The 23,491-nt window shown below is 43.3% G+C and overlaps 1 protein-coding gene across 11 annotated transcripts in view; it reads right to left on the bottom strand.

Moving 5' to 3' along the window:
* Positions 1-2,682: 2,682 nt before the first annotated feature.
* Positions 2,683-23,491, bottom strand: part of NSMAF (neutral sphingomyelinase activation associated factor) — a 57,148-nt gene continuing 36,339 nt past the window's right edge. For 4 of the 11 annotated variants that reach the window (XM_073331084.2, XM_073331089.2, XM_073331087.2 and 1 more), the window contains 12 exons: positions 22,502-22,544; positions 21,884-22,047; positions 17,876-17,984; positions 17,262-17,320; positions 13,015-13,082; positions 11,404-11,471; positions 11,026-11,149; positions 8,356-8,439; positions 7,068-7,218; positions 6,540-6,642; positions 5,599-5,708; positions 2,684-3,129 (listed from right to left, as the gene is read on the bottom strand). In XM_073331084.2, coding sequence (XP_073187185.1) covers positions 3,035-3,129; positions 5,599-5,708; positions 6,540-6,642; positions 7,068-7,218; positions 8,356-8,439; positions 11,026-11,149; positions 11,404-11,471; positions 13,015-13,082; positions 17,262-17,320; positions 17,876-17,984; positions 21,884-22,047; positions 22,502-22,544 — 1,178 coding nt within the window. In that variant the 3' untranslated portion in view covers positions 2,684-3,034. Of the gene's footprint in view, positions 3,130-5,598; positions 5,709-6,539; positions 6,643-7,067; positions 7,219-8,355; positions 8,440-11,025; positions 11,150-11,403; positions 11,472-13,014; positions 13,083-17,261; positions 17,321-17,875; positions 17,985-21,883; positions 22,048-22,501; positions 22,545-23,491 lie in introns of those variants that run through there. The other 7 variants (XM_073331083.2, XM_073331085.2, XM_073331086.2 and 4 more) reach the window with 7 other exon arrangements.

Below are 23,491 nucleotides of genomic sequence, written 5' to 3'. Positions count from 1 at the left end.
AGCAATAGCACTGCCTTGGGCAAGATTCTGGGAGAGGGGGTTACTGTTCAGTTAAATAGTCCATTTTCTTGTCCTGCAAGCACTCAAAGTTCTCCACTGGGACTGTGTTGAGGCCTGAGCCACTTCCCATCAGGCTGTGCTGTAGCTGGAGGTAAATCACCTAGACCAGACTCATGGGTGCAGGGCTTGAGCTAGTATGCTAAAAATAGCAGTGATGTCATTGCAGCATGGGCTCTCAAGCATTCTCATGCAATATCCATACTGCTAGCTCAAGCCTGTTGGTACAAGTCTATCTAGCTGAGGTGGGAAGCTTGCTCCCGGCTGCAGTATAGACTATGCTAATATCTGACACCCATAGCTGTCACCTCCATGATGTACAGTTTGCTGTACCCTTACTCCTCAGATGAGCAGGGATTGAGACTTGAGGACCCAGGCTCATCTGGCCTTAGAATGTACATAGCCCAAGTGCAGCCTCAGGGCTGAGTACTTCCCTGTTGGGGTGGAAGATACACCCCCCCCACACACACACACACACTTTGGCTTCAGCACACCCTTCCACCAAAGAGGTGGGAGTTCATCATGGGGTGAATTAGCCAACACTGCTTTGCCCCAATGTTGATTCATAGTACAGCACTGAGATGAAGGCATCCTGTTTCACAAGGCTACAAAAGCTCTTGTATAGACTCAGGTGTCTTACCACTTCAACCAGCACCACTGCTATCTGCACCAGCTCTGAGTCCTGTACTGGGCCTGTCCTCCAGCACTGATAACTGCTCCAGGGGACCCATCAGAGTACCCTCGGGGAAGGAAAAAAAGGAAGGCCAGCTCCCCATAAGGGTGGGAGATGTAAATAAGAGGAAGCACTCTCTCCCATCAATATAGGATTGGTATGGGGCCTCTCAAATGGCAGTTGTCACCTCTTTTCCACACATCTCATCCACTGGACCTCTCAGCACTAACAAACCTGAACACTTCACTATTACAAATCCCAAGGACACCATCTGAGTACAGTACCTAATGGCCATTTTGATGCTGCCCCACACCTCGCTCTTCAGTGCTAATCTGGTATCCTGAGCCCCTTCCACATCATCAGTTTGGAGGATCCCAGGATACTGTTTCTATCCTCAGATCAGGCATCATGGAAACACCATAATGCAGCAGCCACTCTAGCTTCTCCTGTGTCCTTGAATGCAGTATTCCATGAAGGCTCTTACTGAAGCTAAGAGACCAGCTCCTTCACCAGGACATTACATCTGCCCCAGCATAGACAGGCCCAAGGGGGTTTCTGTGACCAAACCCATCACAATGACCATTGACTGGAGTAGCAGGAAATGGATCTTCAGGCAGAATGCCTTTGCTTCTGGCTCAGTAGATTTTGAATGGCCAATTATCAAGTTTGCCTGGCTTTCTTACCAGCTTGTGAAGGACAGCTAAGTGAATAACCAACTTTTCAGTTTTCTGGCAATTACAAAAAATTAATTTTGGGTCAAACCAAAACAATTAAAAAAAGTGTTTCAATTTTGAGCATTTAACATTTAAAAATGGAAGCATTTCCAAAGTGTCAAAACCCTTCAATTTCTTTTTTTTAAAAAAGGTCCCTCAGAAAAAAAACCCACAACAATTTGGCAAAATTTTCAATTTAACAATCTGTATTTTTTACTGGAAAAGTTTTGGGCAAAATATTTTTCCAAGTTTTAATCATGGTGCCCCTTACTAGATTCTGCCAGTGGAACAAAGGGAATCAATTGGGTTCAGCTCTAACTTGACACTCCTTGGAAGGATACAAAGATGTATACTGTGAGGTGACAGTTTAGCTACAACCACAATGCTCCTGGGATTAAAATGCACTCCTGCCAGAGCTGCTGCATCATCTGGGGCTTTTTTCAGGCACATTCCTATTCACAGAGCAGCACCAACCATACAATCAGCAAGCACTATTAATCAGACTTCACATTCATGCCCAGTTGGGAGAGCAATGCTAGTCCACATTCATCTACAGAACTCCTCATTCACTGTCCATCACTAATCTCCCCCTTCTGAGAGTACACAGGGGCTTAAAATAAGATGAGGTTACTGTTCTCAGTCCCTTCTGCCATCACATTACTTGCATCTTTCCCTCGGCATTGTACAAAAAAAAAAATCAGAACTCGAGTTTGGGAGGACACATGTAGGAGTAAGGTGCTGAAATTGCACCATTGCATTTGAATGCACATCCACCCCTATGGTGACTCTGCAGCTCAACACCAAGAGGCACCAATGTGAATATACAAAGGCAACTGGAAGAACAAGTTATTGGTAAGTAACCTCACAACCCCCAATTCTGCTCCCTTGGAGCAGAACAAATGTTTCTCCTGCACAAAGTGGGAGCTACTGCAGCTGTCCTGTAGGTGATTAAAGTATAACAGCTGCCTCAGGTATAGAAACACTTTGTTCATGAGTAAAGATTCCTCCTTTTGCCCCTGTTCACCACAAGAAATTGGAGGTTCTACTATACTAGGAAGCAGGCAGGTGTGATAGATGAGAAAGACTCTTTAGAGTGGTAGGGCTAAGGGAAGATCATGTTTCCTTCTAATAAATTTGTAGAGAGCAGAGGTTTATGAAAAGGCTTTTGCTTAGAAGCTTCCAATTCAAAAAAAGATGATATGAACATGGTCCTTGCGGAAATAAGAGAGGCTTGCTTTATTGATTTAAACATACACTACCCTATTTGATGCAGTTCAAGTAGATCACACAGTGATTGCAAGTTAAAATCTCTTTAATTACAGAAAAATAAGTCTCATCTCAAATGAAGACAAGCATTTTCAAGTTGAGACAATATGACAGACTTAATGAAATACAAACAAAAATATTACAGTATGGAAATTACAGTACAAGAGCTTTAAATGAAGTCACCATAAGCTAGAAAGTTTTAGATAAACCAAGCTTTTTTTTTTGGTTGACCTTCAGCAGCCATCATTGCACATGGGTAAGTTCCTTTATGAAGTTTGGTTTAAAATATGTTGAGTTCATTTAAGTATCTGTAGGGAAAAGGCACTTAATATTGCAGTTTCCAGAACATGATTTGTTTATCTTCCCCTCCTGTGAGAATACTGCTGCATTGCTCATTCATCCACATGCATGTTACAGCACCTGAGAAAAACAGGGAATTGAATTTTGTGTTAGATACAAACACAGTGGGAATAGCGGAGACGTGTGAACAAATCAGAAGAGTACTATTTTAAAAACAAGTTTGCAGGAGGTATTTGATGGGTAGTTTTGATCAAATTAATAGCATTTAACAGCACAGCCTTAAAATTTCTCTTGCTTGAGCATGCTCAGTGAGGACCAGTGATCTCATTTACAGTATGTATACTTAACTCTAGCACACTGCATATCCTTAGCAGTCTTTTGAACTGGATGAGTCAATTTAGCCACAGCCATTTCCACTCTAGTCAACTGGCCAAAGGCTACAAGAGTTTTCCTTTAGCCCAACTTTCAGAGGACCCTTCACAGCATTCTTAGCCCCTGCCACTTGACCCATTTCTCACATGTTAAAATCAGAGTTGGCATCCTACACAATCCTACAATACACTTCAGTGGGAGCATATGGCCAGAAATCGTGTGTTTGCTGAGATTCCACCCCTCCATGCAGAGCTGAATTCCACAAGTAAGCTTTTATTACACTGCTGTTTCCAGCCCTCATAAGAGCAAGGGAAACCTTACAAGCAAACTGATGCTAGATAGTATTATCTTCAAGCCTTTAGATGCTCTGAAACAGGTTTGGGTCAGACTAACACACCGAAACCTTAAAGTGTGCTGACTGTAAAATTGAATTTGACATCAAAATAAATATATGGACTTTGGACAGATTTTTTCAAAATTAGGTTTTATTAAATGTGGAAAATACAAACTCTGACTTTCCCAAAATTTCACATCTGCTGCCAAAACCTGGGTATTTTGCCATAGCTGGAGTATACTAGGCCTTGCATGCTATTAGAGCAGCCTGTTTTCATCAGTATCACTGCAACATCCAAATCAGTAGAAATCAACATTTCTCCTGTTAATCTTTTCTTTCTTCTTCCCGTCAGGTCACCAAGGGGCAGATCATCCATTATTCGTGGGCCAGCAGCATTATAAAGGGAGATGAAGGGTCCTTTTCATCTTCCACTAAAGCCAATGGGAGACTTTCTATGGTCTTAAATTTAGCATCTGATCCAACTGTCATTTGATTCGAAATTCCAGTTCACCGAAACTGGCGATGGTGTCAGAAATTGTAACTGTTCTGTGACCCATGTCAGAGTACAGTGCTCCTCTGGAAAAAGGAACCTTGCACAGAACTGGGACTCAGATTCACAAAGGTATGTAGGGTGTTGCAATGCTTAACTTTTAGGTCCACAAAGCCTGAATTAGGTGCCTGGGCTCACAGTACACAACATGGGGAGAGAGAGAGAGAAGGGGTTCCACAAAAGCCAGCGTGCTAGGTGAGGAGCTGTGCAAGCCAGCCAAGGGGAGATGCCAATAAGAGGGGTGTATCCTCAGTCCCCCCCTTCTCATGGAGCAAGGTGCCTTTCTCTGCCTATAACCCACAGCCAGAAACCCCTCTCCTGAAGTCAGGCAGCTTAAGTGCCTAAGCCCCTTTTTGCAGCAATAAGTTAGGTGCCTGTCTCATTCCACACAAAACAAGAGAAGGAGGAGGACCTCCCTTATAACCACTAGCTCAACGATTAGAGCACTCACCTCAGATGCAGAAGATCAGACCAATTCCCCCTCTGCCTGATGATGGAAGAGATTCGAAGAGGGGGTTCCCCCCGCTCAGTTGAGCGCTGAAGCCAGTGGACTATATAGTCACCCTGAGACCTGGTCTACTCTTAAAATTTAGATTCACCTAGTTACATCACGCAAGGGTGTGAAAAATTCACACCCCCGTAGCGCTATAGTTAAGCCAACCGAACCCCCGGCATAGCATTCTGCTGCTCAGAGAAGTAGATCATCAATAATGAAGGAAAAACCCCTTCTGCTGTGGTAGGAAGTATCTACACTACAGAGCTACAACACTGTAACAGTGTCACTGTAGAGCCCATAGTGTAGACATGACCTCACTCCCTCTGGCCCAATTCATATTTAATTAGTCAAACATTGAATTAAAGTGGAACAGATTCAATAGGAGAGACTCGCCTGGGTCTCCCACCATCCTGGGCAGTACCCTAGCCATTGTGCTGAAGGTTAAAAGAGAGAGTCCTCCTCCCTGCCACACTCTGGTTGCTGTGTGTGTAGTTAGGCTGCTCTGAGCATGTCTACCAGATCAGGCTCTGCAGACAAGATAGGCAGAGTAGCACCTATCTTCCCCCCATTTGCGGATGGTGCTGGGGCCTAGACAGGAGATAGGTGTCCAGATACCTAGAGGGAGGCAGCAGTCTGCATGTGCAGAGGCAGAAACATAGTTGTTGAGGGAACATTTACAGCAAAAATTTAGGGGTTGAGTGAGTTTAGATGCCACAGGAGTAGGTGGCACCACAGGGGAGCCTAAATCTGGGACATAGGCCCCTAAAACTGGGGTTTAGGCACCTAAGTTCCTTTGTGGATCTGGCCCGAGGAGATTACACAGTACTCCACACACACCTGTATGTCCTTTGATTCTTTCAATAACTTTTCCTGCAAGAAGGTCCCAAACCAATAATTCTCCAGACTGGCTTCCTGATAAAACAGTATGTCCATCCCATTTGAAACATCTGCAAAATAATTCGGCAATCTTTTATCCCACTTGCATTAAGTGGCGGCATTATTTAAGACTCTTCTACCTGTTAGTTTAGTCCATCACCTATGCATAAAAGAAACTGTTCTACTTAGTACTGAGGCCAATGCTGCACTATGAATTAAGCAATGAGAGTTTGGTGCAAGGGTAAAGGGAAAGTTTGAAAAATGAAGAAAACTGGCTGTCGATAGTTTAAAGCACAAATCGTATTGCTCTATACTCTGAAACACTAGATCAGTCTGAGTAGAGAGAGGTGGGAAAGAGCCCCCTCAAGTTAAAATTGATACTTTCTTCAGCGTAAGATACCAAGGCTGACACTTCTATAGTTTTTGGTATACTGCAAACTAACAAGTTTTGAATCCAAGATGCTTTACAGCTGCTGAACTACACACAAACTTGCATCTATTAATTGTAGCAATTTTCAGTGTCAGCTCTCACTAATTTCAGTGAAAACTGCAGCTGCTTAGCACATCTGACAGGCTGGTCATTTATAGAAGTGCCTAGCTTTAGCAGCCAAATTGAGAAACTGTGGCGGCAGCAGACAATGCACACAGAATCCCAACCTTTGCACTTCCATCTGTTGATACATGCATCTCTTGTTAAGATGACCCCATTTCTCCTAGATGACATATACCTTAGAAGTGTTTCATATTTGTGTCATTTCCACATTCCCTTTGGGCATTTGATGCAAACACCAATGTCCACTTCCTGCCCCCACTATAATTCAGAGACATAACTATCAATTATCCACACAGCCACTGTAGCTAGAAGGGGTTGCGCTTCACACAGAGCTTTTCCTCAGCATTACCTTTGAGGCTGCTCTGAGGCCATAGAAGAAATGAGCATTCCAGTTTGCACATCTATTACTTTAAAACAGCCATCTTCTCCCGTGCTGAGCAGATGTCTGCTGTCTATACAAAAATTAAATGTATTAAACATGTACAGTACTGCATATCTAATATTTCCAGTGGTCAAAGGAAGGAATGATGACTAATACTGCACATTAGTTAGGTAGGTCAGAAAACATGCTTTAATTAAAAGCAGTTATTTCAGTCACATCTCAGATAATGAGGAGTAAGTAAATCTTCAAGCAAAAAAACTGAAGCAATTTATAACTAGCCCAGAAAAGTATTCTAACTTCAAGTATGGTAAAGCACTGATAAAACCTGGAGACTGGAGATTTGTGTCTGAGTATAACCGAAGATCTAAAACTCTACAATTACGTTACAAATCTAGATATCACTGTACAGTAGAGCTATACAAAGACAGAGATTCCTCTAGCAATTCTCATCTCTCTCAACACCTGCATATTAGAAGAGACTTAAACACAACATACCAGGACTAAAAGCAGCATCATACACGGTCCCTGAATGACATGAAAGTTGGTGCAACATAGTGGCAGTAGTAACATCCCAAATACTAACAGTGCCTTCTTTGGTTCCGGACACCAGCATTGCATTTGCAGCATTTAGGTTGATAGTATTTACCTAGACAATTAAGTACCACATTATTCCTTTACTCAGCTCTCACATGGGCATTCTTGATAGACCTCTGAGTGTTCACAAACAAGCCTGTCTTCCATAAGTATCCAATTTTATGACATCAGTTGATTACATATTTTTATATAAAATCCCTACTTTTTTTCAAAATGTAAAATCCTTGCCAACTATATGCGAGCAGGAAATGGAGTCTTAAGCAGATTTATAAGCGTTCTTTTTCCTTGCAGAATCAGACATTTGAATTGACATTTAAGATCTTATCCAAGAGAAGATTACAGCCTACATTTCTAATTAGTTATCAGTCAAAGAAATGTTTAACCATAGCAAACAGGTCTAAAAAACCACTAGCCTGCGCTTTGCCCAACCCATCTGTTTTTGATATCCTTGGATGCTGTTGGTAAATTTTACCAGGCATTGTTGCCTCCTTGTGATCTATAAATAAATCCACTGAGAGGTTTAAGAAATTTCAATACAAGTGTTCTAAATACTCTGCAGGAATGATGTTAGAAGTTAACGGATTTGTGTACATGTATATACCAGTATCTGCCCATATTTATTTTTAATTGTATGTTTGAGCCAAACACGTACAATGTATTTAGATATTCACAGTGGTGTTTATGATAACATAGATCATAGGAAAGTACAAAACATGGAAAACAAGTCAGACTTTTACCTAAAAACGCTAAACAGCCAAATTTGGTATTTATGTAGAAGGCATGAGGATGCAAATACTTCAGACAAATTTATTCTGATTTATTGAAAGAGCCCATGAACCCTTTGCACACACCACAAGTAGTGCCAGACCAATAATAAGAAAACCCATTTGTTTATACAACCTTTCCACTCTCCAGAAGTGGACACTTGAACCAATTCTTTTAAGAAAAGAGAAAAATATTTGGAGTTAGCTTTCACTTTCCCCTTAGACTATTCTAGTCCATCCTAGTCTTGGCATTGCAATATCTAGCAACTGACAGCCTTTGATGAATGGTAGTCTTAATTCAGAATTTTCACTTTTGTTGGTTTATGCCAGATCTTTTAAAAGCTTAATTGAGATATTGTCAAGTAACTCCAGACTGTAGTCTTTGATTGATTAGAAGTTATATATGTGTACATTTCCATACTCACACTAACATCATGTTCTAACTCAGCAAGCAATTCAAATTGATGTCTTTTGGTGCCCAGAACCTCTGCAGGAACACAGTGCCACACCTAGAATACCAACATTGCAGTTTATTTAAACAAGCATTAGGACAACTAGGTCGTGTTAACTTTTCTTTTAATTACCTAGCTCTGTCACTGCAAGGTTTAAGTTGTTTATGCTAACTAAAAGCTGTACAAAGGTCAGTTCAACTGTACAAACGACAGTTCAAGAAACTTCCTCCTTGTTTTTAAGTTCAGAATTATTCTTCCTTTTACTTAGAATCATAGAATATCAGGGTTGGAAGGGACCCCAGAAGGTCATCTAGTCCAACCCCCTGCTCAAAGCAGGACCCATTCCCAGTTAAATCATCCCAGCCAGGGCTTTGTCAAGCCTGACCTTAAAAACCTCTAAGGAAGGAGATTCTACCACCTCCCTAGGTAACGCATTCCAGTGTTTCACCACCCTCTTAGTGAAAAAGTTTTTCCTAATATCCAATCTAAACCTTCCCCACTGCAACTTGAGACCATTACTCCTCGTTCTGTCATCTGCTACCATTGAGAACAGTCTAGAGCCATCCTCTTTGGAACCCCCTTTCAGGTAGTTGAAAGCAGCTATCAAATCCCCCCTCATTCTTCTCTTCTGCAGGCTAAACAATCCCAGCTCCCTCAGCCTCTCCTCATAACTCATGTGTTCCAGTCCCCTTATCATTTTTGTTGCCCTTCGCTGGACTCTCTCCAATTTATCCACATCCTTCTTGAAGTGTGGGGCCCAAAACTGGACACAGTACTCCAGATGAGGCCTCACCAATGTCGAATAGAGGGGAACGATCACGTCCCTCGATCTGCTCGCTATGCCCCTACTTATACATCCCAAAATGCCATTGGCCTTCTTGGCAACAAGGGCACACTGCTGACTCATATCCAGCTTCTCGTCCACTGTCACCCCTAGGTCCTTTTCTGCAGAACTGCTGCCTAGCCATTCGGTCCCTAGTCTGTAGCTGTGCATTGGGTTCTTCCGTCCTAAGTGCAGGACCCTGCACTTATCCTTATTGAACCTCATCACATTTCTTTTGGCCCAATCCTCCAATTTGTCTAGGTCTTTCTGTATCCTATCCCTCCCCTCCAGCGTATCTACCACTCCTCCCAGTTTAGTATCATCCGCAAAACTTGTTTTGGTTTAAACATTAAACCTGCCTGCTCTAAGCTCTCTTCACAAATCACAAAGAACTTAGTCTATAACAATTAAAAACAGTCAGTAGCAGCAGCAGCAGCATATTCCACTGAACCAAACAGAAGCATCCTCTACCCACTGAGCAAGAAAACATGATAAAACAATCCACCAAACAGACAGACAGACTTTGCAGAATGCCCTTAAGGGCAGTGACAAGTTTCAAAATTCCAAATGCTCCCCCTCTTAAAACAAATGTTTGGGGGGAGGTCTCCGATTCTAACTATGACAGTATTAGACAGGGAGAGGTGATATTTTAATTAGGCAGATCTTATCCCATTTAATGGTCATAAGGCAAAGCCAACACATTAATCTCTACTCAAAGCCCAATAGATAGTCAATGCAGATCATAGAGCACTAGCATCATTGCAAGATATTCCACTTAAGTACTGCATTACCTTTGAGTGGATTTAAGGTACAGTGGTTTTTACAGTGGTTTTCAACCTGTGGGACCCCTGGGGGTTTGTAGACTATGTCTAAGGGGTCCGCAAAAGTTGTCATTAACATAGAATAGTGATTTTCAACCTGTGGAATATGTCTAAGATTTCCAAAGACACCTCCATTTGAAATTTTTTAGCGGTCCACAAATGAAAAAAGGTTGAAAACCACTGGGCTATTACAAATAAGGCTACGTTTTAATCATGGGTATTTTTAATAAAAGTCACGGGCAGTAAACAAAAATTCACGGCCCGTGACCTCTCCGTGACTTGTACTATAGACCCCTAACTAACTCTTGGGGAAAGGGGCGGCCCAGAGGTGCCGTGGGAGGGAGGGCGGCCTGGGATCCCGGTTGGTGGGGGGGGGAGGGTTCAGGGGGGGAGGGTTGGTGGCTCCGTGCCTTTCTGGAAGCGGCGACATCCCTCAGCTCCTAGGCAGAGGTGCGGCCATGCAGCTCTGCACGCTGCCTCCTCCGCTCCCTTTGGCCGGGAACCGCGGCCAATGGGAGCTGAGGAGGCGGTGCCTGCAGGTGGAGGCAGCACACAGAGCACCCTGGCTGTGCCACCCTCTAGGAGCAGAGGGATGTTGCCACTTCCGGGGAGCCCCCCCAAGGTAAGCACTTCCCAGAGTGAGATAAGCCCTCACCCCCTCCTGTACCCCAACCCCCAGCACCCCTCCCAAACTCCTGCTGCTGCTGGGGGGAGGAGACAGTGACCCAAGACTTCCCTAGCAGTGGCCGGTGCAGCTGGCCCAGGGGCCACCCGAGCAGCTTGGACAGCCCCAGGGCCAGCCGCTGCAGAAGTCACGGAAAGTCACAGAATCCATGATTTCCGTGACAAACTTGCAGCCTTAATTATAAAGGACATAAAGACACAATTACAGCAATCTTTGTTAGCAACAGGAAAGCTACTATCACGAACTCTGGAGTATTCCACTATCACCTTAATGAAAACCATGAGTATAAATAGTAAAGTGGCTGACATACAAACCTTTACAGTGGAGTCCCAAGATGCAGAATACAAGCGATTATCATGCCAGCAGATCTTGCTGACGGCATCATCATGTCCCATTAAGGTGTCTTGCCGTCTTCCAAATGCGACTGAATAAAAATAGCTATCAGGAAAAAAGTATTAGTTATGAAAGTACAGCTTTAGAGAGCAAACTTTTATAGGTTTTAAATAAGTTAAAATAATTTAGCTTCTATAATTTCTAAATAACAGATAGAAATTGGCCAAAAAAAAAAAATATAGAAAAAGAGTAAATGCTTCCCGACAGCGACTTACTTCCATGTTCTCAAAAGAAGTTTCATAAAGCACAGTTACCCAAAAACGGTATGATTAAATATAATCCACAAAATAAATACACACATATGATTGTCCCACGAAGAACTTATGACAGTGGTATCTCCCGGTAAGATTAAACAAGATGACAAGGCCTATAAGGAAAACAGAGCAGTGTTCAATTTAGTGCCAGATAGCATAGAAGTCAATTAAAGTGCATTAGCACGTATTTGGGAAAAAACCAAACAGTATCTACATCCTATACATTTCATGTTCTCAAAAAAAAAAAAAAAAAAAAAAAAGATGGTGACCGAGATGAACTCTTACTGCCTTAAAGGATGGTGGATTCACTATGGTCAACATAAGAGAGTTACCAGCTTTGCATAAGAGTTCCAACTCCCTCCAGTATGTTATAGAGGATACAGTAAATCTTAGTTCATGCTTCAAGAATACAGTGCGTTGCTTCATCCTATTCGCATGAACAAGCTTTTCAATTTTGCAGCTACCTATCCACTTGAGACATAGCAAATACTGAACACACCTAAAACCACCGAAGTAAAAGGAAGCTTTTGTTCTATATTTACACTGCCAAGAACCATCTCATGATAACTACTAGTCAGAGAACGATATTTTCATGAAAAGGGGTGCATGGAAGATTATATTTTTCTGATTGTGAAAGGGTATTTCTCTCTGCAGTGCATAAGTAAAAAGGCAGCCCTGTTAGCTCTGAACAAGCAAAGAATATCTATCAATTTAAGGAAAGACAGTGCTGTTAGTGCTAAGGCCTTTGTCTACACTAGCTTGTCTATTGAAATTTGCTGCAGTTATACAACCAGCAGCACTACCAGCAACAGCGGGAGAATTTGTGTAGTTCTGTTGCTGGTGTTTTTGTTGCCTTGCGTGCTACACCTGCCCAAAGCAGGGTTAGGTGTAACAGTGGCAGAAAGGCAGCTACAAGTCTCTACTAGGGGTTTCACCATTTCTGCAATGTAGCTGCACCGCACTTGTAGGAGACTAAGAGAAATGTCAGTGTAGACAAGGCCCATTAATGAGAGAAACTGGCTCCTTGGCCAAGGATTAGGAAAAAAGTACTAAAGAAAAGAAAACAGCAGTCACAGCCAGAATTAGCAGCAGCCTAGTCAATGCCACAGGTGAGATTCTCACCCTTGCTCCAGACCCTTTATGTTAACTAAAATGACAGGAGCTGTGTAAAGAGGCTCTAAAAGACTCAGCTCCCTCTGGAGGATAACTCTCCTGGCACAGAACTGAGGAAGATAGACAAAAGATATTCTTCCAAGGATCCCCTTGCAAGCCCTGGTCCAGGGGACATGTCAGGGGCATGAGAGAGCATGTAGTGCTGCAGAGATTCGGGGCAGCATAGCTGGCCTTAGACAATCAGTGATGAATTTATGTAATATAGGCAGACCCTTGGATGGTCTCAATTACATCACCAGGTTTACTCTGGGCCTCAAAGCAGCCCAAACCTAGGAGGGTGCGAGCTGTGCTATGCTTCTTTGGAGGCACAGTACTGAACCTCACCCCACATCGGTAAATTACTCATGCAAGAGAAAATGCAGAAGGCTGGAGAGAGAAGGAAACAAAGGCAAATCTGGCATTTCATTGCTATACTGCTGACAAGGGACATCTTTCTGTGGGTAGCTTTCAGGAAGACTTCCCTTAATGATGACAACTACTCACCATGTTTGAAAAGGATATACTTCTTTGGAGTGTTTTTGATTCTTTAGAAAACATCTTCAAGGTTGAATCTAATGCAAACATTAGGAAGGTAATTATGAAGACAGAACAGGACTGTACTGCAATACTCTCACCTAAACTAATAATTTTTGCTCCTGTGTGAATATTGAAATATTTAATTCTAACAACAGGCAAGGGATGCATACATCACTTCTAAAATGTCACTATAAGAGGCACATTGTAAGATACTGTTAAATACAGAAACTACCGAACATTTTTCTTTCTTAACTCTGAAGAAGTGAATGAGGAAGGAGAACAGGGAGTTGAAGGGAAAGGCAGTCCTAGTGTTTTATATTCAAAGGTAACCCAAGATAACGGAGGTATGCTGAAGGTGTAATCTTTAAACATTCTGATTTGTTGTTCATCACTGATATCATCCAGATAGGGAAATATCTGGACCCCCACCCCCCGCCATCTGAGGTAGGCTACTACCATCTACATGCATTTTGTAAACACCCTGGGGGCAGTGAACAGACCAAACAGGAGGACCGTGAATTGGTAACGGTTCTGTCCCACCATGAAACAGAGGAAGCACCTGTGCCCCTGGAATATGTAGATGTGGAAATACATATCCTGTAGATCGAGGGAAGCATACCAATCCCTGGGATCCAGGGAAGGGATGATGGAGGTCAGGGAGACCATGCAGAACTTGAGCTTCACCATGTACTGGTTCAGATCTCGGAGGCCCAGGATGGGCCTGAGCCCCCCTTTGGCCTTCAGGATAAGGAAATAATGGGAGTAATAACCCTTGCCCACAAACTCCTCGGGCACAGCCTCTATCGCTCCTAGACCTAGGAGCCACCCCACCTCCTGCTAGAGCTTCGTGCAAGGGGTCCCCCAAGGGGGATGGAGGCGGGGGGGTGGTTGGGCAGGGAGGAAGTAAACTGGAGGGTGTAACTCTGGGAGATGGTGTTGAGGACCCATTGGTCCAAGGTTAGCCGCGACCATTCTGGGAGGAAAGCACCCAACCAGTTGGAGAAGGGGAGCTTTATTGGGGGTGGATTCCTGATGAGGGTTGGTGGAGTGCCCCCGAGCGTCCCATCAAAAACGCCTTTTCCCCGCCTGCTTGCCCTTGGAGGACCTAGGGGCCAAGACTGCCTCTGAGGGCGTCTCTTATAGTCCCGCTCCTTTTAATGGGCGGCCTCGTACTTCGCGAGGGCGACCTGGGTGGGAGTCTGCTGCAGCTTGAAATTAGGTTTTACTGGAGCTGGGACATAGAGGCCCAGAGTGTGGAGGGTTGTGCGGGAGTCTTTCATGCATGCAGCCTTGTATCTGTTTCCTCCGCAAATGGACCTTTCCTGTCAAACGAGAGATCCTGCCTGGAAGACTGTGCCTTGTTGGACAGCCCAGAGAGCAGGAGCCTGTCCCATGGACACCGTGGAGGCTACTGATCATGCGGCCATGTCCGCAGCATCCGAGGCTGCCTGCAGGGATGCCTTAGCAGCCGCTGCCCCTTCTTCCACTGGCGCCTTGAACTCCTTCCTATCACGCTCCTGGAGGGAGTCCTCAAACTTGGGCAGGGAGCCCCACAGATTGAATTCGTACTGGCCCAGGAGAGCCTGATGGTTTGCCACTCATAAGTGGAAGCTCGAAGATTAATAAACTTTCCTTCCAAAAGAGTCCAGTCTCCGAGAGTCTTTGTTGTTTGGGGTCGGGGCTGGCTGACCCTGCTGTTCCCTGTGGTTGACCGACTCGACCACCAGGGAGTTGGGCGCCAGGTGGGTATACAAGTATTCATGCCCCATAGCAGGTACGAAGTACTTGCGTTCCACCTTTTTAGAGATGAGGGCCAATGAGGCCGGTGTTTGCCACAGGGCATTTGAAATCTTAGCCACCCCTTCATGGAGAGGCAAGGCCACCCTACCCGGTGCCGATGGGGAAAACACGTTAAACAGGGAGTCTGAGGGCTCCTCCATCTCCTCTGCCTGGAAGTGGAGGCTTGCTGCCACCCTCTTTAAGAGTTCTTGGTGGGCCCTGAAGTCCTCCTGCAGGATGGAGGGGGGCGGGGCCGCAATCGCCTCCTCTGGGCAGGGCGAAGAGGCCAGTGCGGTGCTTTGGGTGTTGGCCAGCACCGGAGGGTCCACCACATGGTCGGTCTCCAGGCATGGTGCCGCGGACACATGTCCCACCGCCTCCTTTCTCGGGGGTCTGGAGAAGGAGGCCGACGGTGCCTCCGAAACTCCGGCCACCGAGCAAGCTCCCACTGGGGGCTGCGCCGGAAGCCACGATGCTCACTGCTACCATTGGGCTGGTCACGATACTCAGAGCCACTGCACCTGCTGTGGCAGTGGCAGGGCCGGCTGTTCAGGTTGGCTGGCCTGCCCCATCGAAGGACGGCTATCAATGGAGACCAGACTGGCATAAGATCTGCTGCTGTCTCTAGACCGGGAGGAGCAGCGGTGCCGGGATCTATGATGGCCACGAGACCGTGATCTCAACATGGAGGACTGGTACCGGCGGTAACAGCTGCTTCGCAAACGGCCTCGACGGGCGGACCTGCGATAGCGAAACGCCGGCTATCAATTCCTGGGGCTGTGATGTCTTGGCGGAGACTTGGAGCGGGAGTCCGAGCAAGTACAGTGTCAACGACCATGCTGTGATTGACTGCGGTACCCTCTCCAAGACCAGGACTGATGGCGACGCCCGCTGTGGTCCCGCCGACATTTGCTCCTTGAGGACGAGCGGTGCCGCGAGTCCCATCCGGACGGAATCCAGCCAGACAGTTTGGTCTGCATTGAGGGTGATCCACCTGGACTCTGCCCCGAGCGATTGGTGGGCGGTGATCAGCGTTGGGAACGTTCCCTTGACCAAGACCGGTACCAGGCTGGAGGCGACTGCAAAGATCCCAGTGGTGGCTTGCCTCTGAAGCACGGAGCTGACATCGGCGGCACTCCAGGCACCAGCATGGACATAACGTCCCGGGCCACCTGGAGGGCTTCAGGCGTGGACGGCATCCTGACATCCAGAGAGGCCTGTTCTGAAGAGAAGTCACTCTCAAAGTGACTCAGAGGCCTGGGGCCCGGTGGGGATCAAGGACTGCCCGACATGGGCCTAGCCTTTGTCTCAGACTTCCCTCGGTGCCGCTGCAAAGAGGAAGTCTTCCTGGCCCTCTTGGCGTGCCTCGTGGATGGGGAATGGTGCCGACTGGTCGATGGCACCAGAGGGTCACCACGTACCGATGCTGCAGTGCCAGGTACCAGTTCAGAGCGGCGTGCCGGGGTCAGGGTCAGCACCAACTCTCTCAGGATGGCCCGGAGCCTAATATCCCTTTCTCTTTTGGTCCAAGGCTTAAATCACTTGCAAATCTTGCACCTTTCACTGATATGGGTTTCTCCCAAGCAGCACAAACAGTCTGTGTGCGGGTCACTACTTGGCATAGAACACCTACAAGAGCCGCAAGACTTAAACCCCTGGGCATGCCCTGGCCCGGGCTCACTGACTAATTAAACTAACTAAACAGCTAATTAACTAAAGAACTTTGTAACATTAGAAAATAGAAGTTACCAGCATCATCAGTTTTTCTCAGTTACTTGGCACCTGCAAATTTTCAAGATGCAACTTCAACAGCATGACAACTATGTATATAAAAAGTGACCTAAAATTGGTTTTATAGCAGTTTTAAGTATGTTAAATATATGGCAGAATATACATTGTAATGTGGCGCACAGTTTTAACAACGTTTATTTGGCATGAGCTGGATAACCTGACTATCCCAAACTCATTCAGATAAGAAGCCTTCACACCACATTAGACTATTGTTGAAGTTTTTTAATCCTGTATCTATTCACATGTTTTTTTGAGAGAAACAGACACATAATGGAAACGCTGATGGTGGCTCCAGAGTACAGGCTGAAACAGATTTTTGCATTCGACAGGTCATTAAAGCCTGTCTAGAGGTCAAAAAGTGGATTACTTTATTGAAAAAGTCAAAGAAACAAACTAAGGATGGGATTTTCAAAATCACTGTATTGGCCTAACTCTGTTTTTAGTGAAGTTACTTGCATGAATTCAAGAACAGCAGAGCGAGGCCAATGCTAAGCACTTTTGCAAATCCCATCCAAAGGTATACTTTGAGTGGTATGAATTTTTGATGGTTCATGAAACTTCATTAAGCCAAGACATTATAACACAGTGATGCAATGTTTGCATCACAGTGTCTTGCAAGGAGACACTTGTACGAGAATACCCACCTTGCGATGTAGTGAAAACTGAAGACCCATTGCAAGAGACTGCTATTCCAGTAATTTCCCTATTCAAGGCAAATAAATTTGGAAGTGAATTCAAAGGGTATTTCATTCAACAATCATACTATACAGTGACTTTTTTACAGCTGCAATTCAGTATTTGATCTTCACAAGGGTTAATTTAGACACAAACAAATTAAGACGATTGTTGTAGAGCGCATCACAATTCTACAGACAAAATAGACCTTGCCAAAGAACTAAAAGGAGCAGTACCAGTTCCCCCCACATTGTTCTGCCAGCATGCTTCAACCCTAACCAAAAAGGACGTGCCTAAGGTGGTGAAAGCCTAAATTGGCCCATACCCACTTAAGTCATTTAGCCTCTACTGGGTCAGCCAATAATAAGATGACTGTTAAGATATCAGGCCCATTCCTAGTATACAACTCATTTTTCACTGCCAAACAACCAGATAATCTCATGAAGGAATGCACCTTCTTGAAGCTTTCCTTCACATAATGCATCCAGATAAACATGTGATCCAATAACTATCAAGATGACTACAGGAGATTAATAGATTTTGAAATAATTATACCACAGACAAGGACACTACAAAGACTTACTCTTTATGAATTTTATGTTGTTCATCTAACTTTAGTTTGGCAATGTTGTTCCATGCAAGCGTTATACTTTCTTCTGTCAAATCTTCAAAAGATTCTTCACTTGGAGAAACTAAAATAAAATACCACCATAAAATGAGAAGTCATAAATTGAAAATTAAAAAAAGATAAGACTTCAGATAATAAATTAGTTGAAGTTATAACAAATACGAATACATTTAATGATACAAAAAGGCACCTCTATCATTTCAGTTCTATTATAGAGAGGAGAGAATTTATGACAGATTGTCATTAACTATCCCACAATATTTATTGACAGAAGTTCAAGAACATAAATAGCCAAAAATCTTCTGGTTAATTCCTAAATGGATCAGAAGTTTTTAGACAGTATATGTTCTTCTGTTATGACTGGCTGCCACTTTTATGTTCATGTATTTAAGAGTCAAATTCTGTAAAGCTGTAGGTTTAAAATTATGGCTTATGTTTTTCAAAGGTTATGGGGGTTTAAAGAAATTAAATGAGCTAACTATGCGGCAACTGCTACCAAGAATACCACCAAGTCAATAAGAATTGCCAAGCCGTGAGAATACATAACACGATTTAGAAATGTTTAAATTTCTAGAATTTTTTTAATAGAATCTTATTTTGACAAACCACCCAACATAATCTTAGAATTAATTCTAGGAGAGTCATTTGGAAGAGATATTCTACTTAAAACAGCAACCTGTATTGTCACTCCTTTACTTCAAAGTTAAAGATCACCCAATAGGGGAATGAGGAAAATGGTATAAATCTAAGATGATGGTCAAAAGCATAGTTATTGGCTGACGGAGTATAAGAACATAATGGCCATACTGGGCCAGATCAATGGTCCATATAGCCCCAGTATCCTTTCTTCTGATAGTGGTCAATGCCAGTTGCTTCAGCCGCCGGGGTTCCCAAACTTGGTTCGCAGCTTGTTCAGGGCGGGCCACGAGACGCTTTGTTTACCTGAGCGTCCGCAGGTACAGCCACTCACAACTTCCAGTGGCCGCGGTTCACTGTTCCCGGCCAATGGGAACTGCGGGAAGCAGAATCAGTTTTAGATGAGCCAATACGACCCACGCACCAGTCTTATTTAAAAAATGAGGGCCGATGTGAACCAGATGCAAAAGAAAAAATGTTGATCAGCAAGGAGGGGAAGAGATAGGGAGGAAAGACCTTGGGGAGAAAATCCAGATAAAATTTACCACCTCCTAAGACTGCAAATAAGGGGGATTTGTCCCAATTGGTCTTTAGCTGAAGTCAGTAATTGGAAAGGACATCATTTGTTTGTTAAAAGGTATAGAAAGAAAACTCTTAAAAGCTTCATTGCTAATACCTGCCTGACCACTTTGGAACCAACCAATATGGATGCATTTAGCCCGTTTGTAAGTATCTGGAGCAAATGCCTATAAATGTTTTGTTACTGTAGGTGTAGCAAATTGCTTATTAGTTAGACTTTATAGGCATGTTCAGAGCAATTGTATAAATACCATGTGACCTTTGAATTTAATAAAGGAATTTATGGTTAAATTAGTGTCATGCTAATACCCTTCATAAACATTAATAATTCCAACACCTTCTCTGCATCTTGGAATCGCACCTTGCATTCCAATTCTAATACAGCCTTTTTGAGATGGGATGACCAGAACTGCATGTGGTATTCAAGGTGTGGGCATGTTATGACAAACTGTAATTAACATAACCGCAGCCATTTTGTGTATTCAGCCATCATTATTTGGAAGTGAGACCACCACACAGTCAGGAATAATTTGGCCTTTGCCGGAGCAGACAAAACAGCGGTACAGCTTCATTGTTGCTGACAAGGAGACAAAATGACAGACTCATGAGATGGGGAGGGAGTGTGGATAGCTGACCTTGGATCTGGGTGTGGGAGTTGCTTTGCTAATAAGATTTTTTTTTTCTGGCTGTTGCTATGGAAACTACTTGCCCATTAGGGGTTACTATGAGTTATGTGCTTTGTTTTGAGCAACCTATAAAAGAGATTAGTTAGGGTGTGCAATTTGGAGAAGTTTTGGAGAGGATTTTGATGAGCTAAGAGACTGACATACAACTCCCCCGCGGCTAGGAGAAAAGCTGGCCACTGGAAATGTACTGCTGACCACTTGACACAATCTCAATCTATTTGGGTAACTATATTGGGGATGCTCAAGACTATTGTTATTTTAGATGTGTGCTTTGGACTCAAAAACAAGGATTTTTGGTTTAAAGCACTTGTGTGTACACCAATCATTTATCAGACAGACGAGCTATGTCCCTAGTGATTTATGTCCTGAAACTGCCTAGAAAACACAAACTAGTTACCATTTTTTTGGGTTCAGATAACCCCAGGAAACAGGCATACCATAGGTTTATATAGTGGCACTATCATATCTTTTGTTTTATTATCTAACCCACCCTTTCCTAATGGTTCTTAGCATTGTTAGCTTTTTTGACTGTTGCTGCATATTGAATGGATGTTGTCAGAAAACTATCCATAGTGACTTCACGATCTCTTGGACTTCATAATTTAGACTTCATCATTTGTATGTACAGTTGGGAATATTTTTTCCCCCATGTGCATTACAACGTATTTTGCCAGTCATTTTGTTGCCCAGTCACCCAGTTTTGTGAGATCCCCATGAAACTCTTCGCAGTCAGCTTCGCAATCACTTAACTATTGGGATTAATTTTTTATCATCAGCAAATTTTGCCACCTCACTGTTCACCCCTCCATTTATGAATACGTTGAGCAGCACTGGTCCTGGTACAGATTCTTGGAGGACCCCACTATTTACATCTCTCCATTGTTAAAACTGATAATTAATTCCTACCCTTTGTTTCTTATCTTTTAAGCAGTTAGTCATTCATGAGAGGATCTTTTCTCTTATCCCAGCAGTGTTTACTTTGTTTAAGAGCCTTTGGAGTGGGACCTTGTCAAAGACTTTCTGAAAGTTCAAGGTCACTGTAATGACTTGCCCACATGCTTGTTGATCCCCCTCAAAGAATTCCAATAGATTGCGGAGGCGCTATTTCCCTTTACTAAAGCTACGTTGACTCTTTCCCAACATATCGCGTTTATCTAAATGTCTAGTAACAAGCAGAATGATCAGAGTTTCAGCCAGCTGGCCTGGTACGGAAGTTAGGCTTGCAGCCTGTAATTGCCAGGATCCCCTTTGGAGCCTTTTTAAAAAATCAGCACTACATTAGCTACCCTACAGTCATCTGGTACAGAGACCGATTTAAGCATATATGTGGTCTCACATTTTAGTCCAATTCTAAGTGGCCCCCTGTCCACATCACAAGAGCCACCATCTTGACTGGCACGCTTGTTGGCCATTTCAGCGGTGGCTAAATGATTGAGTGGACATAGGAACTGAATTACCCTCTCACCCTAGAGGTGATCCTTCCAGGACAGGATTAAAAGTACATTAGTGGGACACTGTGTGGAGCTTGCACTGCCAGTGGGCATCCCGTACCTATGCTGTGGACATACTAATTTGATTGCCACTGTTGTCGATCTGGTACTTCACAGGTCACAGAATTCACTTTTTTTTTTTGGTAAAGTCACCACCACATAGAATAGAAAAACTGAGTGCTGTAATTTGCATATTAACTGCAGGAGTTATTGACTTGTATATTTATAGGCCTGTATATCGATGATAGAAGTAAAGTCTGATGTTCATTTAAACCCTTGAAACAATTTTAAGAGGCAAACTGAATAATCAGAGCTCAACAAGACAATGCTTCCGTTTCTGATTGTTTAAAACAGAATAAAAAAAGAGTTGCCAGGCAAAAGTCTGTTTTCTGTCAGAGCCTTTGGTTCGGGTAGTTATTTCTCCATGACTTACAGGGAAAGCAGCCAAGCAAGTTATATAACATATGAACCTCTGAAACAAAAAAGATACAACCCTCCCAGAAATAAGGTCAAGTCAGTTATGTTTTCAGGTAACAATACAAAAAATAACTACCATTCTTTTACACGTTTACCTGGAGATTCAGCTATGGAAACATTGTGATTCGATGTTCGAGACAAACTTTTGAACTTCGGTATTATCCTCCGGGGATGAGGAGTTGTAAACAACTGTTTCGGTGTCTGTCCAAACTCCAAGATTTGCGTCAACAGAGCTACTTTCTCATTGGGGTCCATAATACTTAAGAAAAGCGAAGTGTTCAGTGAAATATTTTAAGACAGAAAGATTGTTTCTGAAAATGTAGGCACATGTGTGCAGTTATTGCTGTAAAATACAGTCACAGTAAAGGCATACACAACTGACCTGTTACATAGTTGTTGTCGGAGAATTGCAATGCAAGCACATAACCATGATTGTGTGTACAAAAGCAATAATTGCATGCATGCTACTCTGCAAATATAGCAATTTGTATCAGTGTAACTGAAATCTCAGACTGCACAGACATTTGAGAACTTAGTCCTTCAATACAACCTTTGTTACAATGGTAAGATTGGTGGTCAGTGTCTTCTGGAGTCCAAAACAGAATGGCTACCTCAATTGTTGGGAGCACTTAGATAGTTAACAGGGAACTCTATGGGATAAAGAGAAATTTAATACGTGCCTCTACCAAACATTGCTTATAAGCATTAATTACCTGTTCAAATCCACTCCACCTTCATAAGTTAATGGATGAAACACTGAAAGAAGCGGGAAAGAGAGTCATTTGCACAATGTAGATAAACATGCCTTATTTTTTTCAACTCACACATGAGCTGTAAACCACAAATATTTAACTGTGCTACACATCTAGACAATTCCACCCACCTCACACCTATTGCAAGTTATAGTTTGTTTCAAGCCAAACAGAAAAGGTATGAGCTAGGCCAAAGAGGAAAAAACAGTCTCAGACACAACTTTTCCTGACTGTGCATTTCACTAGGATGTTTTCTGTGATTTCAAATTTCAGAGTAACAGCCGTGTTAGTCTGTATTTGCAAAAAGAAAAGGAGTACTTGTGGCACCTTAGAGACTAACCAATTTATTAGAGCATAAGCTTTCGTGAGCTACAGCTCACTTCGGAGGAAGTGAGCTGTAGCTCACGAAAGCTTATGCTCTAATAAATTGGTTAGTCTCTAAGGTGCCACAAGTACTCCTTTTCTTTTTGTGATTTCAAAGACTCTCAGTAACTGGATACACAACAGTGATCTTATTACATCATTATAAGAGCCCATCATCACAGTGGACTAATCCCATATCTGTAAGAAAGTGAGAATTTTGTAAACTGTGATTAAGTGATAAGCTGAGAGGCTTGGTGATTTAGGGTTAGTTCAGTATTAACACACACACACACCCACCCACAATTATTGCTTCCTCATTAGATCTCTGAAGGACTCAATTACTAATAGGTGTAGGATAGATTTCAGATCTCAATCTCTTGCTCCCCAGGAAGATAAACATTGAATGTAATTCAGAGACATAAAACTTAGCTTAGTACAACTAAGCTACATGTGCCTTACATTCAGCTACATCTAAATTGAAGCTATGTAACAAGACTGGAGAGAACTGACTACATGGCTGTTTGGCTTAGAGGTGGTTATAAAGGAAACTCAAGAATGTGTGTGGTGGGGAAGATGCTTAGAACAGAT

Source organism: Lepidochelys kempii, chromosome 2 (assembly GCF_965140285.1).
Source record: "Lepidochelys kempii isolate rLepKem1 chromosome 2, rLepKem1.hap1, whole genome shotgun sequence".
Lineage (NCBI taxonomy): Eukaryota > Metazoa > Chordata > Testudines > Cheloniidae > Lepidochelys > Lepidochelys kempii.
This window is presented reverse-complemented; position numbering and strand designations above follow the sequence as displayed.